General features: G+C 42.2%; 1 protein-coding gene across 1 annotated transcript in view; it reads right to left on the bottom strand.

The window, feature by feature from the left end:
* The window catches only part of SLC6A5 (solute carrier family 6 member 5), a 28,764-nt gene extending 5,443 nt beyond the window's left edge, over positions 1-23,321 (bottom strand). The window contains exons 1-14 of the mRNA XM_058025970.1: positions 23,135-23,321; positions 22,880-22,887; positions 22,080-22,218; positions 20,280-20,411; positions 19,354-19,527; positions 18,628-18,769; positions 18,087-18,219; positions 16,371-16,505; positions 15,561-15,664; positions 12,888-13,012; positions 10,048-10,160; positions 9,264-9,395; positions 7,612-7,711; positions 934-1,034 (exon numbers count right to left, since the gene is read on the bottom strand). Of these exons, the coding sequence (XP_057881953.1) occupies positions 934-1,034; positions 7,612-7,711; positions 9,264-9,395; positions 10,048-10,160; positions 12,888-13,012; positions 15,561-15,664; positions 16,371-16,505; positions 18,087-18,219; positions 18,628-18,769; positions 19,354-19,527; positions 20,280-20,411; positions 22,080-22,149 (1,461 nt within the window). The 5' untranslated portion in view covers positions 22,150-22,218; positions 22,880-22,887; positions 23,135-23,321. The remainder of the gene's footprint in view (positions 1-933; positions 1,035-7,611; positions 7,712-9,263; positions 9,396-10,047; positions 10,161-12,887; positions 13,013-15,560; positions 15,665-16,370; positions 16,506-18,086; positions 18,220-18,627; positions 18,770-19,353; positions 19,528-20,279; positions 20,412-22,079; positions 22,219-22,879; positions 22,888-23,134) is intronic.
* Positions 23,322-23,555: the final 234 nt, after the last annotated feature.

The raw sequence follows: 23,555 nt of genomic DNA, 5'->3' as shown, positions 1-23,555 counted from the left end.
CAAAGTCGCTCTGGTTTTAGATTTCAGGGCTGCTTTCCGGGCGCTGTCCCGCAGCGCCACCTCCCGGGCCCGGGCACTGGGGACGGGACAGTCCCGCTCTTCCTCCTCCTCCTCCTCCTCTCCCTCTGCCACTCTGTTCCACCTCAGCCTTCCCAAAGCATCCCTCTTACACCAGCTTCTGTGGCAATAAAATGGCTTTTGTCCCTAGCTCCGTCTGACAGCGCACAGGAAGAGCTTGGTTTTCCCTGTGCATACATAAATATCACACACACACACACACACAGATTAGATATAGATATAGATATCGATATAGATATCGATATAGATATAGATATATAGATACATAGATATATAGATACGTAGATGTATAGATATATAGATATGTATTAAATATCATCTAGATATATAGATATAGATATAGATATAGATATAGATATAGATATAGATATAGATATAGATAGATATACATATCTTATAGATACGTATAAAACATATTGTATTTATATTATATATTTATAAGTATTATATTTATAAATATATTTATATTTATATTCATAAATAGTGTATATTCATTCTATATTTTAAATATTTTTAATTTTTAAACATATATTTTAAATATTTTTATTTATATATATATATATATATTTATTTATATATTTACATATTTATATACAGTAATCTCTAATGCTGCAGTGCAGTGGTGTGCCACAGCAGCATTTTGCATGGCCAGGAAAAGGCCACCATTTTCCTGGAGGACTCTCCATCCCTCCCCACCAAAACCACCATTCCTTACACTGTTTCTTCTACATGCCCATGGCAAGAGCACATGTGCTGTCATCCAAGTTCTAGCTGCTAACAACCAGAAACATCATGCATAATGAACAAAAACCAGCAAAACTCTTTGGAGAAGATGTTAATTTTTTTTTTCCTTACTGTTAAAATAGTTGGGGTCACAAATGCCCAACAGACTCTCCAGAATTTACTTGGCTGGAATCCAATCATCATTTCTATATCTTCACAAAATCTTTGCAGTCCTGTGAACAGCAAAAGAAGGAGCAGTTAGGTGTGAAGGAAAGCAGCTGCAGTCTGCAGCAGAGCTCTGGTGCCCTCCCTTGTGTCCAACTATGAAAACAAACTCCAAATTTTTGTTTGAAAGCTTCCTTGGAGGATCTAAGTACACAGTAAAAATGGGACTAATAGAGTGGGAACCATTCCAATAAAGTATTTCCTTCTTAGGGATTAAAGCAATTGAGCTTTTACATTGGGATGAGGTGTTTAATATGTTTTGTGTTAAAGCATTGCTGATATGTACTGGGTAGCTGCAATTGTTTGTTTGTTTTATTCCCCTGTGAAGATCAGCCTTATTAATATTCAGGCAATATTTCAGCTTCTCTTTACCTGCTGCATGACTGGATCACAGCTGTATCCCTCAGCACTGAAACTGGTGATGTCCTGCTCTTTTTCACCTGATGCATAATTGATATTTAAAATTCCTAAAGAGCACCTGTAAATATTTTGAATTATATTCAATGTTGTCTGAACAAAAAGGTCAGCTGATACGTTAACCTTCATATAAGGTTACTTGAGTTAACAAAAGATGCAAGATTGGGAAATGGTATTTCAGCCACTGTGCAGCTCCTCCCTGGCCATGCCATGTGCCAGGAAAGGTGTGCTGGTCAGCAGCTGCTATTCCTGCTGGTTATTACTAACTTAGTCATTACCAATTTCATTATCAGTGATTTATCCAAAAGTTTAAAGAAACCCTAAAACTGATTACAGCTTTCCTCATTGTAATAAGAAGGGAGAGGTCAGAGCTCATCTGTTCACATAAAAGTTAAAAATTTGGGCCAATTTAATCTAAATTTTGCAAAGCATTATTCTGCAGCATTTTGTCTAACTTGCATGATGTGGGGAAAGCTTAAATACTGGAGAAAAGGCATTGAGTAAGGGAAGAAATACTTGTAACCAAAGTAATAAACTTCTTTATTCCTTATTGTATGGAGTCAGCTGCTGCAGCTGCTGAGTGTAAGAAGGGATAATCCCAGCCTTGATCCTCCCAGTTGTGAAGCCTTGCTGTTGATGTCAAGGAGAAATAAATCTATGCACCTGATTGTTCTGAGAATTAAGGAAGTGAAACCCTAGCACTGCCCCATCATCTGTGCCCTGTGGTGCAGGAGAAGGCAGCAGGGCTGGGGGAAGCTTGGCACCCCCTCAGGGCCAGCTCAGGCACCCAGCATGGGAGAGAAGGGCTAAAGAACCCTGCAATGACAGGGAACACAGAAGGAAAATACAGAAATCAAACAGGAAAGTGGCACTGCAAGGACTGTATTTAAAACCTGCATTGGATGTAAGCTCAGAACACTGAGCCAAGGTAACTCGGGGGTCACTTTTTTCCTTCTGTAATTTCTTTCCTTCTTTTTCCCTTTTACTGACTGCCACAAGTTTTCTTCTTCAGAAAGCCTCTTACATGTGTAAAACACATGTAATTTTTATGACCCATGGAATCACTGTACTTCAGCACCAGGCTGACTGATTGAGTCCTTCTCTGTTTTATAATAGAAGTTTGTGTAGAAGAATGGAATGGAATGGAATGGAATGGAATGGAATGGAATGGAATGGAATGGAATGGAATGGAATGGAATGGAATAGAATAGAATAGAATAGAATAGAATAGAATAGAATAGAATAGAATAGAATAGAATAGAATAGAATAGAATAGAATAGAATAGAATAGAATAGAAGTTTGTCTGGACAAAGTGTGCCCTCCAAGGTCATCGTGTGGAGCTGGAAGGAGGTTTTTGCTGCAGTTGAAAGATTTGTCCCTGTCTTTTATTTATCTGCAGTGAGTGTGAGGGAGCTGCTCACACAGCAGCCATCCCTGTGCTCTGCTGGGAACAAAGCTGGGCTTTAATTGCAGCAGCACAAGGTACAGGCTGATGGGCATTTCCACAGTGTTTAAATCTCATTTAAAGTGCCGACTTCAGCCACACTTGCTGCTGCAAAGAAGGGATACCTAACTGGATTATTACCAAGGGTTTCTGCCTCCAAAATTCATGCTGGTTTCATGAAAACCTGCACAGATTTATTTGAAGCTCCAATTTAAAAAATCAAATAAGCAATTCCTTTTAGGAATGGTCAGTAGATATTCACAGTGTAAAGCACTCTTAAATATTAGCAATTCAGAAGTCAAATGTATATAACAGATTGAGGGATTACACATTACTTATCTCTTTCCAGTGGAAGTTCCACAGAAGAAATGCACAGGATATTTTAGTTTACAGAACACCAACTTTTTTCCCAGATCTCAGTAAATCTGATCTCCCTCTCAGATCAGCCAGGCCTGCTGAATAACTCTGGGCAATAAACAACACATGATATTCCATATCTGATTTTTCCCTCTCTAAAGTAGAATGATGTATTCATAGGTACTGACATATAAAATCCATTTAAAAGGAGACTGCAAACCTAGCCAGACAACTACTTCACTATTCTGCTACAGGTAAAATGTTCAAAATGACTAAAGCTTCCTACAAATACACAGCAGCAGCTTCTACTCACTCTAACAAACCTTCCCAAAAACAAACTGACAAAAACCAGTTCTGCATGGAGCATAAACAAAGTTTCCATCATGTATTTTCAGTTTCCAGCAGTGCTTCGCTCACACACAGGGATTTTTGTCTTTAGCTTCATGCTACAAAATGCAACAGTGGGAATTATGCTGGTGATCAAATTAATACCTCACCTCTAAGCTGTTCTTTACTAATCATTCCTCATAATCTAAACAACTGGAGAATAAACATCTAAAACAGTAAAAAGGTGCATTTGATTGCATCATGAAGCACTGACTCTACTGAAAAATAAGTGATCACAAGGAAATAACCGTGTGTCTCTTTTTAATTTAAAAATCTCAGCAAGCTCAGCAAGCAGAACATGTAACAAGCACTAAAGACAAATTTATTTCATCACAACAGCACCTGCCACTGTTGTGCCAAGCTGCTTGCCATGAAGAGTACAAGTGCACAGAGAAAGGTGGCAGTGGAGTGTAAAACAGCAGTTCTCAGACCTTGAAAATGTATTATGCCAATTCTAAACACTTCTTGAAGGGATACAGCACGAGCAGCAGCTTTGCTTGTATTTACAATACACGAATCACAAATGCACAGATGTATTCCTGTGCCCAGTCCTTGCTAAAGCAGCTTTAGCACAGTAAAAGCAGCTCTGTCAAACAGGTAATTATTTTAATGTCTTTCCTTTTTATTTAAACAAAAGGAAGCTCCTTAGTCAAGCAAAGGGTTAATTCCTTTGAAACAGATTGCAGCCAAGGTTTTACCAACATCTGTTGATGAACAATCAGTTGTACAGAAAGCCTAAAAAGAATAATTGGTAATTTGTCAAACCTTTTCCACATCTGATTACACTGAAGTAATAACTCACTAAAAAAACCTTCACCTCTATTCAGGCCCTTCCTTTGCAGAGCTATTATTATTTCTGCATTATTTTATGTTGTTGATCAGTGTTAATGCTTTAAGGGATGCTGGAATTGCTGGGCAAGGCAAACACTGGCCAGAGCAGTTTTTCCCTCCAAACCCACTAAGATGTCATTGCACAAATGGTGTTTGCAGTGCTTCTGCCACACAGTGTTCACAGGAGGAACTGAGCCGCTTCTTGCTCCCTGTTTGCCTTCATCCTTATTTAAAATCATGCAGAGCAAAGAAATTTCACATATTTAAGTAGCTTTTAAAATATTAAAAATATTTTAAGCACGTAATTTTTCTCTTTCACACTAATATCAATGGCTTTAAAGGGGGCAATATTTGGCACAGAGCAGGTGATGCTGTTGGTGCTGGTGGCGATGAGGAGTGAAAACATCTAGCACAGCATGGCTCAGGCCTGCTGTCAGCAAAGTGAGGAGGAGAAGGAAGGCAAAAAATCCCCAGCAAACCCTTAAAATCTTTGCAAGTCTCCCCACTCGTCACTGCCTATGAAATTGTATTGATTTTAGAGAAGCTGGCTTTCATTTCACCTCTAAACCAGCTCTACTTGAACTGTTTACATTCCAGGGACATAAAAAAGCAAAGAATTTTGTTCAATCAAAACATGACTGGCCTAAATCAACTTTTCTTTCTGTGTTTTGAGTATTTTCCATAATATTCTGTAGCATTTCCTCACTAGGTCATGTCTGGCTTAGCAGCCAATCTCTCAGATATACTCACTGAATTGGATGTCAGTGGAGGTTAAAATACACTGCTGAATTTTCATGAAACCAGAGAAAACAAGGAAGGGCTGATTCCCTGTCCTGTCTATAACATTTATTTCTCCAGCAAGAGCACCAAATTCTGCATGATTTGGAACCTGTACTATAGTTTAAATTCCCCATGATTTGAAACCCATACTATAGTTTAAATTCTGCATGATTTGAAACCTGTACTGTAGTTTAAATTCTGCATGATTTGAAACCTGTACTATAGTTTAAATTCCCCATGATTTGAAACCTGTACTATATTTAAAAGCACTTATATTACAGAGTGGACTCCACAACACAGGCAGGTACAAGTATTCAGTGAAAAGGGCCAGAACACAGAGTCAGTGGCTACACAAGCAGCTTCAGCAGAACATCTTGGATTTTTATGCTTAGCTGATTAAACTATGTAATTATTCCTGTCCACAGCAACAGCAGAAACAGCCTTCCATTCCAAGCATAAATTAATTCTTTATGGTTTGTGGGAAGATCTTCACATTTCCAAGAATCAGTCTCCTGAAAACACTGGGCAAGTCTGGGAGCACATCAGCAGCTGGTATCAATTGTGGTAACTACAGCAGCTTTGTGATGATTGCACTGTTTCACACTGAGGATCTTCCTCACAATTTAATGTGCATCAACAGGGATCAGCATCACTGGTGTGACCACTGTGGATAATTAATCACCCTGAGTAGCTGCACAGTCTTGAGGCTACATTATGGACAAATAGGAAGGAGGGAAGTTGGGTGTGCACATGGGGAAAAAGCCTTCAGAAATTGTTAAATGCTGTGTTGGGTTTGCAGGGACAGGTTTTGGCTTCTGTGAAAAGTTGTAAAGGCTTCCCCTGTGTCTGGCAGAGGTAATCCCTGGAGGCTCCAGGGCAGACCCACCACTGCTAAATCAGAGTCAGTCAGGAAGGGGAGCAACATCTCTGATAACAGATTTTAAAAGGACAAAAAAAAGTTATTGCACAAAAGTTATTATTCTCAACAGAGAAGAGCAGGCTGAGAACATGAGAGGAACAGCCCTGCAGACACCCAGGGCAGGGTGAAGGAGGGGCAGGAGCTGCTGCAGGTGCTGGAGCTGAGATTCCCCTGCAGCCCCTGGTGAGGCAGCTGTGACCCTGCAGCCCATGGAGGGAGGGCACAGGGATGCACAGACCCACCTGCAGCCCATGCAGGGAGGGCACAGGGATGCACAGACCCACCTGCAGCCCATGGAGGGAGGGCACAGGGATGCACAGACCCACCTGCAGCCCATGCAGGGAGGGCACAGGGATGCACAGACCCACCTGCAGCCCATGGAGGGAGGGCACAGGGATGCACAGACCCACCTGCAGCCCATGGAGGGAGGGCACAGGGATGCACAGACCCACCTGCAGCCCATAGCATTGCACCCCATGGAAGAGTGGCCCACATCACAGACATTCATGGACAACTGTTGCTCATGAAATGGACTCGTATTGGAGAGGTTCATGGGGAGCTGCCCTGTGGGAATCACCCCATCCTGGGGTAGGGGAAGGACTCCTCTCCTGAGCAGCAGCAGCAGGAACAACTGTGATGAACTCACCATAACTCCCATTCCCCATCTCCCTGTGCTCCTGTGGGCATGAGATAGAGCTGGGAAGGAGGGAGGGATGGGGGCAAAGTGCTCTTAGGTTTTATTTTTATCTCATTATCCTGCTCTGTTTTTCTTAGCAATAAATGCAATTAATATCCCCGAATTGAGTGTGTTTTGCCCATGACAGTATTGGCTGAACAACCTGCCCCAGTCCTTATCTCAAACCATGACCATTTGTTATATTTTCTCTCCCATGCCCAGATGCAGAAGGCAGTGAGAGAGCAGCTCTGGTGGGTGCCTGGCATCCAGCTAGGGCCACCCTAAAATAGTAATAATAAATAAATAAATAAATAAATAAATAAATAAATAAATAAATAAATAAATAAGTATACATACATATTTTTTTAGATAGATAGATAGATAGATAGATAGATAGATAGATAGATAGATATAGATATAGATATAGATATAGATATAGATATAGAACATATAAATCTCTATTGGCTCAGGAGGTCTCTGTCCCTAAAACTGTTGAAGCACAAAAGCACCCCTGGAAAAATGTCAGTAAATATTTGCTCTATTCTCATACTCATATCTTTGAGCTGTTGGTGGAAAATGACTCAAGACTGCATGAAAGTCTTTTGAATACATGCATTTAAAGGGATCCTGAAGTCCTGCCATGCTTCTGTCTAAACTAAGAGTGTTTTGGGGCTTTTATTACAGAGAAAAATCACTCCTTTCCTCAAGAATTTCCCTTATAATTCTCTAACATGTTGCTCTGACAGAGGCTGTCCAATAATGTTTGTTCTTACCATAGATGTAGGAAACTCCAACAAGCTCAAAGATGGCAATGATGACAAGAGAGTAGGAGGCTGCATAAGTGTCCACAAGCTGCAGCATGTACATTCCACCCTGGGGAGAGAAAGAGAGAGGATTACCCGAGGCACTGAGGCTGGAGAGGAGCAGGAGCCAGGGCAGCACCCACACCTCAGCTGGAGCCAGGCTCCTCCTTCTGGCTCAATGAATAGCAAACCCAACAGGAAAAAAGCAGAGGGCACACCTGATTCTGCTGCCTAGCACAGCTTGGGAGGACTTTGAATTCAGTCCTTTGAGATGCAGGACTGAACTGTGATCAGAACTCCCACCTGCGGTGTCTCAAACCACATAATACCACAACAAAATCAAAATCATCATTGGAAGCACAACTGCCATAATAATGAGTCCAGTTCATCTGCTTGGAAAGGATTTAATATCCTGTCTACACGATGGAGTTAAGCAGCACAGTTCAAGTGAATAAAGGACTGAATCCTTCCCAGGCTTTAGGACAGCAAAGCTGGGCTGGTAGGTGGTGAGGTATGGGGGAAGAAAAGAAAGAAAAAGGGGTGGAAGGATGGATAAAATCTTAAGATTTTGTCCATCTCATCTTGAAATTATATATCATGCTGAAGGTATTAGTGAAGAAGACACTGAAGTTTATCAGTAGTAGATGGGAATTCCAGTATTAACTCCACAGTTTGCACAGACCATCAGTATGTGTCTAGTCTCAGAGGAAAGGCACTCAAAACAGGCGTGCATATTCGTATCACATTCAAAATTGGGGTTTTTTTCCTTTATTCATAGAATGGGTTGGGAGAAACGTTAGAGATTATTTCTTTCCAACCCCCCTGCCATGGGCAGGGACACCTCCCACTATCCCAGGTGGCTCCAAGCCCTGTCCAGCCTGGCCTTGGGGCCTTGGACACTGGCAGGGATCCAGGGGCAGCCCCAGCTGCTCTGGGCACCCTGTGCCAGGGCCTCACACCCTCACAGGGAAGGATTTCTTCCTAATGTCTGATCTAAACCTGCCCTCTGTCAGTGTGGGTTGAATACTTTATTTATTACTATTACTGTACTATATATATATATATATATATATATATATATATATATACACACACATATATATACATATACACTATATATATATATACACTATATATATACATGCTATATGTACACTATATATAGAAATACTTTATATATACTATTTATATATACTTTATATACATAAAAAGTATAGTAATAGTATTTATTTATTTATTACTATTACTAGTTATTTATTTTTGTTACTGTTACTATTTATTTATTTATTGCTATTATTACTATTACTATTATTACTATTACTAATTTATATATTTATTTATTACTATTACAAAATATTACTATTTCAGAGATGTTTGGCTAGAGAAAATTTTAAAGACCTGATTCTCAGAAAGACTTGAACAGCAATGCCTTTTAAGAATATCTCAGCCAGATCATCCTTTTTGTTTGTTTGTTTGTTTTTAGTAACGTTTTCAGACACAGAATGTATCACTTGTGGCAGAATTCAGAATTCAGACAAACATTTTGCAGCCTGTGCAGGAGAAAAGCAGCCAGCAGAGGGGGACTGGGGCCAGGCAGTGGTACTCAAAGGCAGTGTGGTTACCTGAGTGATCATAGGAAAGCCCATGATGAAGAAGGACACGCAGCAGCCCAGGGTGAACAGAGCCTTGTGTGTCCGCAGGTACTTGGGGAACTCGTCTGACACCGAGGTCACGATGGTCTCGATGGTGGCAAACTGAAACACAAACCAAAGGCTTCATTTCAATGCACACACAGCAGAGAAAACATCAGAATTTGAACATTATTTTGAGTCCTAGGTGGTAAATGCTCAGATGGCAGCACCAAAGCTCTGCCAAAATGATTTCAGCCTTGATGACCTTACTGCATTCCTCCTTTTTCATGAGTCACTGCTCACATGTGTTACAGACATCTTTTATGGAAAATCCTTTCCTTAGGATTTTTCCTCCTGAGAAGCTGGGAGGCCTCAGGAACAAAAGGCAAACATTGATTATCTGCTGCTGTGGAATGCAACAGGTGCACCTGGGATTGGTCTCATGTGGTTGTTTCTAATTAATGGCCAATCACAGTCAGCTGGCTCGGACAGAGAGTCTGGGACAGAGCCTTTGTTATCATTCCTTTTCTATTCTTAGGTAGCATTCTGATGAAATCCTTTCTTCTATTCTTTTAGTATAGTTTTAATGTAATATATATCATAAAATAATAAATCAGCCTTCTGAAACATGGGGTCAGATCCTCATCTCTTCCCTCATCCTCAGACCCCTGTGAACACCACCACACACATGGGAAATAGCAATCAACTGCACAGTCCTCCAAACAAATAAATAGGAAAATCAAAAGGAAAAGAATGGGACACAAAAGCAGTTTACCATCGTATCTAATCCAAGAGTTAGGAGCATCAAAAAGAATATTATAGCCCAGAAGGGAGAGAGGGGGAGCCTTGTTAAGGCTTCTGGGTAAACCACAAAAGCAATCCCAGGACCTAGAAATAAGACAAATAAAGATTATCAGATTCAGTCTTCCCTATTTACAAAAAGGTTTAAACATTGCAGAGTTTAGCATTACCTGATTGATTTCTATTTACACTGTAAATTTCAAATCCCTTACTTAGTCCAACTTTCCAAGCAGAATGCATATTCAAGCAGTATACAAACAAACTGATCCAAAAGTTTTTAAATATAGCAAAAATTGCACACTGCAGCAATGTTTCTGTGATCAAATTCCTGCCACCTCCCTGCCAATTAGCAACCCATGGCAAACATCCACACCTCAGTGCTGCAACATGAATGGAAATGCAAATACTCTTCTTCAACTCGTTGCCACGCTGTTAAATGAGGAGAGAATATAAAATATATGCCCAGAGACCTGACAGCAGACAGAAGGCAACAACTACCAACTACTGTGATTCTAAAAAAATCCACAAGAAAACCCAAAATAATGCAGAGCGCAAGAAATAAGGAGATGGATTCTTTTAAACTTAAATCAGGAATTTTTCATCCTTTTGGTTGTTTGTCTGGGCTTTTCTTTGGGTATTTTTTTTTAATATATATATTGGTCTTTAATTTCTATTGGTCATAAAGAAAAACTATTTTTGTAAGTGCTTAGATCTTATATATATATATATATATATGTATATATTGGTCTTTAATTTCTATTGATCATAAATAAAAAGTATTTTTGTAAGTCCTTAGATGTTTTTTTTAATATATATATATTGGTCTTTAATTTCTATTGATCATAAAGAAAAAGTATTTTTCTAAGTGCTTAGATCTTTTTTTAAATATATATATATTGGGCTTTAATTTCTATTTTTCATAAAGAAAAAGTATTTTTGTAAGTGCTTAGATCTTTATATATATATGTATATATGTATACATATATATTTTTATATATGTATATATATGCGTATATATATGTATATATATGTATATATGTGTGTATATATGTGTATATATATGTATATATGTATGTATATATAGGGTTTTAATTTCTATATTTCTATTGCTCATGAAGAAAAACTATTTTTGTAAGTGCTTAGATTTTTTTTAATATATATATTGGGCTTTAATTTCTATTTTTCATAAAGAAAAACTATTTTTCTAAGTGCTTAGATCTTTATATATATATATGTATATATATATATAGTGCTTTAATTTCTATATTTCTATTGATCATAAAGAAAAACTATTTTTGTAAGTGCTTAGATCTTTTATATATATATATATAGGATTTAATTTCTATTGATCATGAAGTAAAACTGTTTTTGTAAGTGCTCAGCTGTGCCTGGGAGCAGGGGCTGCAGGGCTGTGGTGGCAGCCTTACAGCAGGTGGCAGCTCCTCCCCGTTGATCCCAGCTCAGGGATGCCCCTCCAAGCTCTCTGGGATGTTTCCTGTGAGATACAAATGCCATGAGCCAAATGCCTCATGCCGAGAGAACGGGCTCTCCTCTTCATCTCTCAATTAAAGATTTCTTCTCGCCTGTTGGAGGTAAGGGCTCCATTTAAACTCACTGCCTGCATCTAGAAGTATAATTAAGTCTCAGAATAACGAGTTCCCATTAATCACTCCTCTAGGAAAAGTTAAATTATAGAATATATGCATGTCTCCAGGTCAGCCCCTCACACCTGGTAGCATCCAACCACAGGAAATAATCACAGGGAGGCAACCTCCCATTCCTTCCATCTTCCAAGATTTGGTGGGTATGAACTCTTTATAAAAGTGCATTAAAGCCAGGAAAACTCCAAGTGCTTTATATGTCTTAAAAAGTAAAATTACCTTGAAGTTTCATTTTAAAGTATAACATCTTTCAACTACACTATATATAAGGAATAATATTTTTCATCTGTAGCTCTGTTCTTAATCAGAGACTAGAACAAAAAGAAGTTGTGCTGTCTTTCCCTCCAAGTTTTATTTGTTCACCAGATAAATGAGTTTTTCCTGAAAAGAAAACTCTAAATGAAAAAAAAAAGTACTATGTTTTTCAGATTAATAATTTAGGAGAGGAAAAAAAAGGAAAAAAATTTAAAACCCTTTGTATTTCCGTTAACATTTTCCTTCAAGGTTTTGAAAACTTGAAGGGAGATTACGCTTCATCCCTGTAGCTGCTCTAGCAATGACTGGCACTCAGAGCTATGGTTTAGTTGGTATGGTGGTGCTCAGCTCTACCAGTCCAGTCTCTCAGATCCCCACTAGTGACCACCTCTCTTCACTAACCAAGATGTTCCAATCAGCCCTTCAGAAATGTTTGACTTCTCTGTGGAGGCATCTCCTTGCTCCCCACAGTTCAGGAGCACAATCCACCCCTCGTGCCAGATTTCTGTCACCCAAAATTCCAACCACCAGAGGTAACTTTTACCTTGGAGAGGATTTGGCAAACAGCAGCAGAGAGCAATGAGGCCAATAACCATCACAGCCTACCCTCCATCAGTCATTTACACAAAGGTTTAAAATGAATCTCAATTTCCTTCCTTCTCTTACCAAACAAGTCATTAAGAGGCTTTAATTAAAATCTTGACTTCCAGACTGCCTTCTCCTGTGCAGAAATGCCTACACATGGTTTAGCAATCCACAACAGTTTGAAGCCATCATTCCCACCTCCAATACCAATGATACTGGAGTGATCATATATCAGATATCTGTGATCATCAACAACAGAGCTGGAAGTGCCTCGGGGTGCCTGTCTGAGTAATGAAATGCCAGTGAGCCCTACCTTGGTCTGCCACAGCTTCAATATTCACTTTGAGCTCGTTTGCCATGAAGCCAATGACTGAGAAGATGACAAAGCCTGCAAATATGCTTGTGGCACTGTTGGTACACGTCACTATCAGAGTGTCCCTGCAAAAAAGCACAAGAAGCCTGTTGGGATACACACAGGGAAGGTTTTGTGTATGTGTTTGTATTTCAAGGGTTTCTCATCAGCACACACAGCTTGTGGGGGTGCTGGTGAAGGCACATTTTACACTCCTCAGGAATCAGCTCTGCAAGCTTCCATCACCCACGTGCTGTGCAGGAACCACAGGCCCAGCACATCTGCCCTTGGCCTCTCTGAAGAACAGACAGACATGGTGTCTTGATTTCTAACACATTTTGTAACTCTTTGCCTCACAGGACATCTGCTCTCCACACTGGGTACGGACTAACCACTGCTGACCAGGTGAGAGGATTTTTGTCTTGTCCTTCTTGTGCTTATACACAAAATTCCAGGGTTAGCTTTCTGTACATTGCAGAGCTTGCTCAATGACCATCCTGTCTGCACAGGGAGGATTCCTTGGTACCATTTTCCATGGTTGTTATTATCAAAGGAACCTCAAGAAATCTACAGCTGAACATCTCACTATGCTGGGTATGTCAAGGCTTGACAGCAAACCAGCCCTCGTGAGCCCCATCCATAGTTATTGCATCCTTAGGGATGTAATGGGATCTTTCAGTAGGATTTCTATAGGATTTTTTCAATAGGATTTTTCTTTAAACAATATGGATGTCCAGAGAACTTCCCCATAAACTCCTACGTCTTCAGAAAAACAAATCCCTCACTTTAAATGTTTAGGGGGTTTATGTTGGCTAGAATAGTTTATTCCTACTGCTATTGTTTTGTCAGGAAGAGAATGAAACAGAACTTGAGAAGCTGTCAAAGAATCTCTCTGAGCTGGCAAACTCCTAGGACATCCAACAGAGCATGTTTAAACAGGAATTATTTTGTTAATTCTTTGGGTCTACGGAAAACAAAAATGATAGTGTGCTGCTTGGAATCATCACGTGTTAACCTTCTTCCAAAACCTAGATAGGTTTTAAATATTTCAGGTATTCATTATGAAGTCAATTTATGTAAATGTACTGCAATTATGGATTTTGGACTGTTTAAAATCAATGTGTAACTGAAAATTACAATTGATGTATTAAAATGTAATGAATATAGAAATTGAAAGAGAAAATAGTCATACTGTATTTCAATATTCAAGGTTTTGTTGTAAAATTTAAAATATTGGGAGTAACTAAGCTTTTCTAATGATTTCTACTTTGGTCTCTCATATCCCCCCCTAACAGGTAAAGCATCTATTTGGTATTAGAACTGTGATATTTTTATACTTCATTACCATGTATTCCCTTCAAAATTTTCATTAAGATCTTCCAAACTCCACAAAAGATTGTTAAGTTAGTGTGCAAAGGTAGCATGATGCTTCCTCCATTTTCCTCCCTGATATTCTGATTGCAAGTATTCATAAAAAAAAAAAATAAAAAATAAAAAAAAAGAAAAAAAGAAAGAAAGAAGGCTCAGCAATAGCATAGCATTTTCAAAAACAGAACCCAAAGGATTGCTGGGTGGGAGTTACTGTGTATGCAACACTGTTAGCTTTCATCCATATTTTGGGATAATTTCATTCAATTAGTTTTGTGCACTAGTAAAATATTTTTTTAAATTTCTTTTCAATATCCTCACCCACATTTCTTTTTTAAGTTAAGTATTCTGTACTGAGAAGCCATAGGAGGTGGCAGTGGAAATCCCAAGGAGAGTTTGCTTTGAAGTCCTGACTGGGGAGAGTTTTTGGGCATCTCTTGGGGGAGTCCCTGTGCACGCTGTTGCTGTCCTGAATCTGCACCTCTGGCACCACAAGGATTGGCAAACTTTGCTCCAGACTGACTTTAAAAACTGTAAAACAGCAGGGAAGCACTCCACTAGTGCCACTTGCTGTTGTGTTTTCCAGCTGCAGACATTTGAGCCAGCGGGCTTTTGCATGAAAAATTATACACTATGACTTTTTCCCATGAAAAAATAGCTCTCAAAGAAGTGATTTTAGATTTCATAGCATGAAATAACTTTTTGTATGTAATGGGAAAAACTGGGAAAAGAAAGAACATTTAGGAGACGTAGGAATCCCAACAATGGAAGTTGCAAATTGAAGTCCGGCATGTTTCACTCTGCTGATGGGCAGTCCTCCAGCAGAGCTGCCAAGTGATTCTGTCTCATTTTCCTGACACATCCCAGGCTGCCCTTCAGCCTCAGCCCCCTGATTCTGAAAGATTTATTATTAACAAAATAATCCTCTGAAGTTCCTGAGCCAGCAGGAACTCTAATAAGCCTAAATGATCACCTTGAGAATAGTAGATTAGGATCTGGGGAGAGGAAAAAATACACAAAAATAGTTAAATGTAAACGAAATGCGCACACACACACACACACACAAATTAGGAAAGGAAACAGAAGAGAGGAAAAGAGAAAAATACAAGAGAGGAAAAAAGGACAAAAGGGCAGCAGGGGATAAAAAAGACAAGGGAGAAAAAGACAAGAGATAGGGGTCTTGCAAACCAGATTTCTGGAAGATGAAGGATAACTGGTTTTGGACAAACCTGTTCAATAACACAGATGTATTTCACTCTTACACACCTGTAGCAGTTATTGTGGAATTTGTTGTATGAAGAGAGGGTAATTAGACCTCCCCATGCTGCAGATAAGGAGAAGAAAATCTGAGTGGCAGCATCCTTCCAAACCTGAAAGGAAAGAAAATGGAAGAGTGTTAAACCAATGGATGTCAATAGAATATTTAAAAGCAAAATTCTGCCACTAAATACATCAGGCTCATTTGATAAGGAGCACTGTTCTTGTTGAGTCCATCTGAAAGGACACTATAAACCTTGCTGTACATGGGAGGCACAAATATAAAACCCATATTGTTTGATACTTATCAGTTCAAATACATTCAGAAACAAAAAATACAAGTCAAGAGGGAAAACCTGCATCAGATACTGATGTTTTCCTAACAGTGACCCTAAATAACACTTTACCCATGTAAGATGAAGAACAAGTTTCCACGGATGACAACGCCACTTCTGCACATGGAAAATGCTTGCAGCAGACCCCAAGAGATCTGGGATTTATTATTATTGTTATTATTATTATTATTATTATTATTATTATTATTATTATTATTATTATTATTATTATTATTGTAATCATCATTATGCCTATGCATTATATATTATTGTATATTATATATTGTTGTATATTATATTATATTATATTATATTATATTATATTATATTATATTATATTATATTATATTATATTATATTATATTATATTATGTTGTAGTATTATATTATATAATAATATATATCTCATATATATGAAATATATATCTTGATATAGAATATATTATTTATCCCCCAGCAGCTGTGAGTGCAACAGCAAACCCACCATAGCATCAATGAGCTTCTCCCACTTGGGTGTGATGAAGTACCAGATGCCATCCCCAGCTCCAGGCAGAGTCACTCCCCTTATGAGCAGGATGATGAGAACCACGTAGGGGAACGTGGCTGTGAAGTACACAACCTGCACAGGGCAGAGAAGAGGTTACTGAGAGAGTGAAGAGTGAGGAGGGGAAATGGAAATGCCTCTGCTGCCAAAAGAAGGCAATTACTCAATCTCAGAGACAGCACTCAGGGGATAAACTAAGAAAACAGCAGGGAAAATTTCCCTGGAAATCTGAAATTTTACAGGTCTTCTTGCTGCTGGGAGCAGGAATAACATCAATAACAGTGGTAAGAGTTGGAATTCCAGACAGAGAAGGGAAGAAGATTCCTCTCTCCATCTGGAGAGGAACAGTAGGAATTTAAAGCTAAAGGAAAATCCCACTTTTGATCATTTCCCAGAGGGAACTATCCCAGTTCAGCGGAAATTAAATGTGAAATGCCATTCAGTAACACATTTCTGTAGTTTTCTTCTATATTTTTCTGTATTTAACTAAAAAAAAAAAAAAAAAAAAAAAAAGCCTGAAGGATTTTTATTACTGTTTGTAACTCTTAATAATTACATATCACCAATCACCATGATGATAGCTATGGTCCAAATTCATAAAAAAGGAAATTCTGCAGTTAGCTAGACAGACCTGATCATCATGGAGTCTAAATACACAACAGTGGCTGTGTGTTTAATGTTCTAATAATTATCTGGAACACAGCTCAGATAAAATGGTTGGATTATAGACAGGTAAGCTTTACACTTAGATATTTGAAATTATTTTGTGTTTAATGTTTTAATAATTATCTGGAACACAGCCCAGATAAAATGTTCAGATTCTGGCCAGGTAAGCCTTACACTTAAATATTTGAAATTATTTTTTGTTTTCACATCAACGTCTGGTCCTAAACAAAACAGAATCATACCAACACATGATGAAATTGTATCACAGAATGATTTGGGACCTGAAAGATCATCTCATTCCAGCCCCTGCCATGGGCAGGAACACCTTCCCCTAGGCCAGGATGAGCCAAACCCAGCCCAGCCTGGCCTTGGACATCTCCAGGGATGGGGCAGCCACAGCTTCTCTGGGCAGCCCTGCAGGACCTCACCACCTTTACAGAGGAGATTTTCTTCCCAATCTCTTCAAACTCTGGGACCAGCTCCAGAAAATTATTCCCATCTCCATTTCCACTGTCTTTATCCCAGGAAATACCCACTTGTGTTGATCACACACACACACACCCACATTGAGCTTTTTTTAAAAAGCTCAGTTCTGGTTTTCAAATATGTTGCTCAGCATCCTAATTTACATCCCAATTTCCTGGATTCCAAGGAAATGAGAGATGACTGCAGAATTTTTATGAAGAAATTAATAAATCCTTCCCATGCAGACTAGGGAAGGCTGCAAAGTACCACTTGTGTCATCCCACTGCTTAGTGCAGCTGAAAAGTTCATTTTAAATTTATTGAAGGTTAGAGAAAAAATATCAAACAAAAATAGTTTCTGTTTTGACTGTAAAGGAAAAGACAGAGAGGAAAAAGGCATTTCAATTAATACTTAGTAATTTACTGAAAATATTTTCAGTGATTCATCCCTTAAATGAGAGTGTGAGTCCCTAAAACCCAGCACCCTGCTTTCCTGTGAGTGTACAGTCACAAACATTGTTCTTACTTTTCCTGATGATTTGATTCCTTTAGCAAGGGAGGCATAAACAATCACCCAGGCTAGGAAAAGAGATAATGCCAAGGGCCATCTAATCTCACCAGGATATTCAATCCCTGCTGAAATCTTCAATACAAAGTACCTAAGAATAAGAAGGAAAAAAAAGAAATTAAAAAATTTCAGAAAAAAAATAATGGAAGCAACCACAGGCAGCAACTCAGTGCAAATTCCTTTTTTGTTCTGCCTCAGTGTCCTCAGCAGTTTCTCTAGATGGTTCCAGTGATTCTCACCATGTATTATTTTATTTATCTGCATTGCAGTAGTAGATAAAAGTGCCGGGCATGGGCCAACACCCCAGCTGTGCTAAACACCACAGGAACTGAAAACAAGTAATCCAGCATTTCCGTTCAGCTCTCATCATTCCGAAGCACAAAAAGAAAAGAGCATCATTTGCTGCCCTTCACTACTGCATTTCTGATTTTCCAAGCCATGTTCCAATGGATTTTACAGAAAGAGCAACATAATTTTTCTGAACAAAGAAAGATCTTACTTGAAGTATTCTTCACTCCCACTGACAAATGTTTTGTTTCCTTCCCTGGTGAAGTTAACCATGGTTAGATTTGGATAGGCACTCATACAGAAAGTAGAGTTCTTGATTTGTATTTTTGGGTGGTCGCCAATGATGCAGGAATCTAGGAAGAAATGAGGTGAGGGAACAGAAAAATAAAGCACACAGATTTGTTGTTGTTGTTGTAAAACGACAAGAATGCATTAGATCACACCTAATTACTTGAGCTTTTGTTCAGTTGTGACACCTTTTCCAAAAGGTCGTTAACTAGATTAACTTCCTTTCATTTTCATGCCATCGTGTGTTTGGGACCGTTTGCAGAAACGGTTTTTGTTTTTTCGTTTAAGAGAAGCTTCTCTAAAGACAAATAATTCGTCTTTAGCAGGCACTCCAGGCTGCCAGCTGTGGCATTTTGTTGCCTACACTGAGTTTTCCTCCGGGGGAAAAAAAATCGGCATTTTTAAAGCATTTAAATTAACAAATCTAATCTATGCTCAGTAAGGAGAATTTTAAATAAAAGCAGAGGGAAGTGCCCATGGGACACAGATCACACGGACTGTTGTTCCCCAGGGCCATCCGCAGTCTCCTCTGGCATCTCCCAGGGGCGCAGCTGAGCTGCAGAAGCCTCTGGAAAACACCACGGCCGCGAATTTCCAAACCAAACCCAACCCGCCACCAAAAGGAGAGTACAAGCGCGTCCCGCCTTACCCAGCAGAAGTTTGTTTTTGTCCTTGCAGTCGGGCGTGTTCCAGGGGTTGCTGCAGGAGGCCCAGGGCAGCACGGGCACGAAGGAGGCGAACAGGTAGAAGAGGGTGTAGCAGAGGATGATGTTGTAGTAAATGGCTATCAGCACCGAGATGATCAGCATGGCGATGCCGCAGCCTGCGGACACACGGGGCGACAGCACGGAAAGCCATCAACGCGGGCGGCTGCCGAGCAGCGAGGCTCCTCTGGCGCGGGACAGACACGGGGACAGCGACGGGGACAGCCCGCTGCGGGAGGCAGGGATGGAGGGAGGGATGGATGGATGGATGGATGGATGGATGGATGGATGTAGGGAGGCATGGAGGCATGGAGGCAGGGATGGAGGCAGGGATGGAGGGAGGGAGGGAGGGAGGGAGGGAGGGGTGGATGGACAGAGGGATGGATGGAGGGATAGCAGGGAGGGATGAATAGGAGGGAGGGAGGGAGGGATAGCAGGGAGGGATGAATAGGAGGGAGGGAGGGAGGGAGGGATAGCGGGGAGGGATGAATAGCAGGAAGGGAGGGAGGGATGGAAGGATGGATGGATGGATGGATGGATGGATGGATGGATGGATGGATGGATGGATGGATGGATGGATGGATGGATGGATGGATGGAGGCAGGGATGGATGCAGGGACGGATGGAGGGAGGCAGGGATGGATGCAGGGAGGGATGGAGGATGGAGGGACGGACGGACGGAGGGAGGGATGAAGGGATGGAGAGAGGGATGGAGGGAGGCAGGGATGGATGCAGGGACTGATGGAGGGAGGCAGGGATGGATGCAGGGACGGAGGGTGACCCCGGCATGCGGCGGGGCGGGCCCGGGCGGCTGCAGCCATGCGGGAGCCCCAGCACGGGCCATGCTCCCGCCCGGCGCTGCCCCGCTCACCTTGCAGCGCGGGGATGGCTTTCCACACCGACACGGGGCCCTGACTAGCAAACTGCCCCAGGGACACTTCCAGGAAGAAAATGGGGATCCCAGCTAGAGCCAACATCATCAAATAGGGGATGAGAAACGCACCTTGTGAGGGCGGGGGGGAGAGAAGAGAGAGCAACCTGAATCACCCCGTGATATGGGGACAACTTAGTCAAGACATTTTTCTAACATTTTAAAAAATTTTTCTATTAAAATGTTTCGGTTTGTTATCGATTCCCGGTGCCGACAGCCTCGGATGGGGTGGAGGGGGGAAGAAGGGCGTCAGCTTTCTACATTTCCAGCGTTTTCTACAGACAGGAAATCCTCATTATTGCTAAATGAGTCTTTAACACCTCCCACTTAGAAGTGTCTACGTATAAAATGAAAAGAAAAAAAAAAAAAGCTCACAATGTTAAAATAGTTCTTTAAAATTGCCTCTCCCGTCGCAGGAAAGGGCTGTCACGGGCTGTACAAAACTGCTTTCCATGATCGCAGCACCGCTCCCCTGGGCTGAGAGCCCTTTGGCAGAGGGAAGGGGTTTGCAGCTGCAGGGCTTTAACCCAGTAACATCCACGGACTCTCCGTTTCAGTAAGAGCCTCTGGTGGGAGAACCCTGCAAATAAACTCCTTCTTCTTCTTCCCCTTGTAACCTGCAAACGGCACAGCCCCTCTTCCAGCTTCTCCTCTACTCAGCCCACCGACATTCACTCTATTTCAAACGATCCTTTTTCAATCGGATCGTGGAGAGATTTAAAACAATTCCCCCAAGGCTCAGGAAATAACGGGGTGTCTCCACTCGGGATCCCGACTCTGCAGTCCCTCCTGTTTCCCCACGGCCCCGATCGCGGGTTCGGAGCCCGTGTGTGACCGAGGGAGGGCAGGGGGATCCGGAGCCCTGCCCTGCGCTCATCCCGCCCCTCCGCCCCCCTCCCTCTCGGCCAGCGCCAATTGCAGGTGTTTGTTTAAGGAAAGCGCTCCCTTTTAAGGAAATCTCGTCTGTCAGGGCTTTCCTGCTTTCAGAGGTGACCACCAAAAAACAACAAAAAAAAAAAAAAAACAACCAAAAAACCATCAAAAATAACGCCAACAAAAAAAACCCCAAACCAAATCAAACAAATAAAACAAAACAAAACAAACAAAAAAACCACAAAAACCCCCCACCAAAACAAAAAATTACGCGAACAAAAAAGCCCAAATCAAATCAAACAAACAAAAAAAAAACAAACAAAAACCACCAAAACCAAAAATAACGGGAACAAAAAACCCCAAATCAAACAAAAAAAAACCCCAAACAAAAAAACCACCAAACCCAAAAATAACGCAAACAAAAAACCCCAAATCAAATCAAGAAAAAATTAAAAAAGCAAAAAACACCAAAACCAAAAATAACGCGAACAAAAAAACCCAAACCAAATTAAATTAAAAAAAAAAAAACCAAAAAAAACCCACCAAAACCAAAAATAACACGAAAAAAAAAACCCATTAAAAAAAAAAAAAAAAAAAAAAAACCGGGGAAAATAAGCAACAAAAAAACCCAAACCCAACCAAACAGAAACAAAACAAAACCAACCGAACAAAACCTCAAAACCTCCCCAGACAAATGTTTCCCCAGGGTGTGTGACGGTCCCAGGTGCCCCCGCAGCCCGGGGCTGGCTGCCCGGCCATGGGAAGCCGCCGTCCCCGCTTCCCTCGTGTTTCTCCCCGCCAAAAGGCCGGGACCGGCTCAGCCCCGCTCGGTAGCGCAGGTAGAGAGACAGGAAAAAGCCATCATACCTCCCCCATTCTTAAAGGCCAGGTACGGGAACCTCCAGACATTGCCCAGCCCCACCGCGTAACCCACCATGGAGAGGATGAAATCCAGCTTGCTGGACCAGTTCCCTCGGGCTTTATTTTCATCCCCCACATCGTCTTCCTAAAAATGGGGGAGAAAAGGTAGGGGGGAGAGCAGAGAGAGAGATGGGAGAGCAGCCCCGTTAGCACACACAGGCCCGGCGTGTGGGAGCCCCTGCGAGCCCCGGGCCCCGGCCACCCACAGGCCTCTCCTTTAGGGAAAAATGCGCGAAAAAGGGGGTTAAACACGGCCCTGCACAGAGCGCTCGGCGAGGGTCTCCCTGCTCCTGATCCCCATCGCCTCCCCTGGGGCTGGAAGCGCTCGGTGGCCTCTGGAGGGTCCGGAGGGAGCGCCGGTTCCCGGCCCAGCCAGGGGCAGTGGGAATGCTTTTACTGCCCCTGGAGGGTCAGGAGCAGTGAAGGTTCCCAGCGCAGCCAGGAGCAGTGGGAATGGCTTTCACCGCAGGCCTGCAGGGTAAATGCGGGTGGGCAGCAGGAGAGGGACTGTGGGGAGCGGGGAGCGGCGCCTGCTCGGCCCCGCAGCATCCCCTCCCTCCCGGGACCTCTTGTGGCATTGCTCTGCTTGATTTCCCCCGAGTTTTGGTTACGGGGTGCGAGGCACGCAGCCCCCGGGGGTTTGGGCAGGCGGAGGAGCCTGAGGAGGGGAAGGGCAAGGCGCCCTTCAGGCGTGCACAGGAGCAGCCCTCATGTGAGGATGAGGGTCAGAGCCGCGCTGTAGCCGCAGGCAGGGCTCCGGAGCCGGCCGGGATGACGCGGGATGCTCGTTCGTAGTTCTAGTACATCGTGAGCACCCGCAGCACCGCAATTCATCCTCAGCACTGACCGCTGGATCCCAGATCCTCTCCCCGCTTCTTCCTCGCCCCTCCCTGCGCCACGGGCCCATCCCCGGCTCATGGCCACCTGAATTCAGAACTTCCACCCCAAATCGGTGCCGAGCGGCGAAGCCTCTCCCACCCAAGAGCCTGCGAGGAGACAACTCACCCCCTCCACTGTGCCGGGGAGGACAGAGGTGTTGCCGTCGGCGCCCAGCACCACGGTGCTCTGGCTCAGGGTCGCCCAGGCGTTGCTGTGCTCCAGCGAGCCCTTGCCGAGGCCCAGGGCAGCGTTCCCGTCCGAGCTCTGCAGAGCGGGGATTTTGCAGTGCGGGATCGCAGCCGGCCCGGCTGTCCCTGCCCCGGGATTGCCCGGCGTGCAGGGGAGGCTCTCCGCAGATTCCCTCCGGACGGCGGAGTTGGCTTGCACCGGGGTGCTGCTCAGCTTGCAGACCCCCACTTTGGTCCTCTCCAGCTCGCTGGGTTTCGCTTCCTCGGAGAGAAAGGCTTTGCTGTCGTTGGACAGTGACCGGGCAAGGCTGGCGGCGGCGGCCGCTGGCACAGGGGCGTTTTGCGGCTCATTTTC

Source organism: Melospiza georgiana, chromosome 6 (genome assembly GCF_028018845.1).
Source record: "Melospiza georgiana isolate bMelGeo1 chromosome 6, bMelGeo1.pri, whole genome shotgun sequence".
NCBI lineage: Eukaryota > Metazoa > Chordata > Aves > Passeriformes > Passerellidae > Melospiza > Melospiza georgiana.
The sequence above is the reverse complement of the archived record's forward strand: the minus strand, read 5'-3'. Positions and strand labels throughout refer to the sequence as shown.